The sequence below is a fragment of the Lactuca sativa genome, chromosome 1, assembly GCF_002870075.4.
Source record: "Lactuca sativa cultivar Salinas chromosome 1, Lsat_Salinas_v11, whole genome shotgun sequence".
Taxonomy (NCBI): domain Eukaryota; kingdom Viridiplantae; phylum Streptophyta; class Magnoliopsida; order Asterales; family Asteraceae; genus Lactuca; species Lactuca sativa.
Window position 1 is genome coordinate 93,239,911 of NC_056623.2, and position 2,076 is coordinate 93,241,986.

Consider the following 2,076-nt stretch of genomic DNA (forward strand, 5'->3'; position numbering starts at 1 on the left):
CATCCTATGTTTATTTTTTTAAAAGCATTCTACTCTGAAAAATATAACGAATTATAGCAATATCATCTAACTATAATTTACAAAGCAATTTTCATATGTTATAACCGATAGATTATTCAAAGTAAAATATCTTAATCAGAAAAAAGAAATTGGTAATACAACTATATTACCTAGATATTTCAACATACAAATAAATTTATAAACTTGCATTTAGTCATTTTAATAATGCAACATCAAAATTAAAAAGGACGTGCCTCTTTAAAGTGAAACTCCCAAACATGATCCCATAGATCTTCCTTCAAGATTCGACTCTAATAAAGAATACAAGCCAAGAGAGAACAAAGGTTGTCAATATGATATCTAAAAAAATAAAAGGGTATGTGTCATATCCACACAGACCAGAACCTAAGACCTGATTCTTACTTCTTTAATGCTACAAGCCTACGACACATATAGTAAAGAGACTTACCCGTTTGCCATCTTGAATGGATAAGGTGTAAGCAGACAACTTTGACAACCCCTCAACTTGGGCAAAACGAGGTAGATGAGCTTTGTCAGCCCATAGCTCTTTGATCTATAAACAAAGAAAGTAGAGGGCAATTAGTTCATTTACGCAATCTTTGATACAATTCCTACCCTACCTAAGTACCTTGGTATACACAAAAAGCTCTCCTTAAGTGACATGAGTGATGACTACCTCTATTTATGGAGCTCTTTGTAAACAAAACCGACCAACCATCACCAAAATCATCATATGGACAAAAAAGAAAACATATGTAACACTTTAAGAAACAAAAAAGAAAATAGATAGTAAAGAACAACGAGTGTGTGTGTGTGTGTCTACCTTTTCAGACCAAATGGTATCACTGCAAGCGACTCTACGCCATCTACAAGAAACAGCAAGTGATGAAGCCACACTGTGTGCGTCGAGAAAGCTCAATATCATTAACATGATATCGCCACCACATACTACTAACGGATCCTGTAAATTACAGCCATTTTTCTTCAATCGGCGTTTTTCCCTGTTTCTCCGACGAAAAGTCTCCACAGGAACCGCTCTTTCAGTTTCCGATTTGTCATAACTACCATCGTCTTCGTCTGCAGAGGGTTCGTACCCATAGTTCACAATGCTCTGTTTCCTCTTTTGCCTCATAGCCTCAACTCTGAAAGACGACAATGTTCGCACAAGATAAGTGAAGTTAATATGAGAATTTTGACGTGGGTTTATAATTATATTATATATTTGAGGAAACTTGTTGGCTAAGAAATGAAGTCGAAGCAGGTGAGTGTGAGACTGATTAATGGGGTGCTGAGCCCAGAAATCTTTTGAGTTTTGTATGCAAGCGTCATGAACGTACCCTGTTTTGTTGTTTTGTTACCAAGGTGGTGCTGCACTGCTTGGTGTTTGCTTTTATTAATTGTTTTTTTACTCCGACAAGACAAAAAGGAAACCCACTAAAAACAAAAGCTTCAACGATCGAAGAAGACAGAGACATAGAGGGATTCTATAGGCACCATAGTAAACCAACCATCTTAGTCAAATGAACCAAAGTAAATGTAAAAAACTATATTCATTATTTCTAAATAATGATATCTTATTATAAATAAATCATAATTATTTGTTTGTATTTATTTAGTCTCTCTATATTTTATCATAGTATGTTATTATAAGGTGAACATTATAAGTCTTTTATATATATATATATATATATATATATATATATATATATATATATATATATATATATATATATATATATATATATATATATATATATATATTTGTTACGATTTGCACAGGGCATTCAAAATTAACGGACTGCTCTGATTAAACGTACCTTGTTTTGTTGTTTTGTTAGTAAGGTGGTGATGCACTCCTTGGTGTTTGCTTTAATTAATTCTTTTTTTAGTCTTACAAAACAAAAAGGAACCCCACAAAAAACAAAGGCTTCAACGATTGAAGAAGATGGAGACATAGAGTAACAAAATATAATATTAAATTCCCCTTAAATCTACATTATTTTAATTTGATAAAATTGTTGATCGTAAAAATTATATGGTTTTGATCCAAAAAAG

The 2,076-nt window shown here is 32.5% G+C and overlaps 1 protein-coding gene across 1 annotated transcript; it reads right to left on the bottom strand.

Annotated features, from left to right (window-relative positions):
* Positions 1-229: 229 nt before the first annotated feature.
* Positions 230-1,617, bottom strand: LOC122196080 (uncharacterized). The gene is made up of 3 exons (XM_042898403.2): positions 845-1,617; positions 470-574; positions 230-311 (listed from the first exon to the last, which is right to left on the bottom strand). Exons 1-3 carry the CDS (start codon positions 1,151-1,153, stop codon positions 240-242), a joined length of 486 nt encoding a protein of 161 aa, XP_042754337.2. The 5' UTR covers positions 1,154-1,617; the 3' UTR covers positions 230-239.
* Between the last annotated feature and the right edge of the window lie 459 nt (positions 1,618-2,076).

What these genes read in the sequence shown, in the direction of transcription:
- LOC122196080 (XM_042898403.2), bottom strand. Translation starts at nt 1,153, where the DNA reads ATGAGGCAAAAGAGGAAACAGAGCATTGTGAACTATGGGTACGAACCC. An exon ending in ATACCATTTGGTCTGAAAAG is followed by an intron (nt 575 to 844) that starts GTAGACACACAC and finishes CTTTGTTTATAG; the next exon opens with ATCAAAGAGCTATGGGCTGA. An exon ending in CCATTCAAGATGGCAAACGG is followed by an intron (nt 312 to 469) that starts GTAAGTCTCTTT and finishes ATTCTTTATTAG; the next exon opens with AGTCGAATCTTGAAGGAAGA.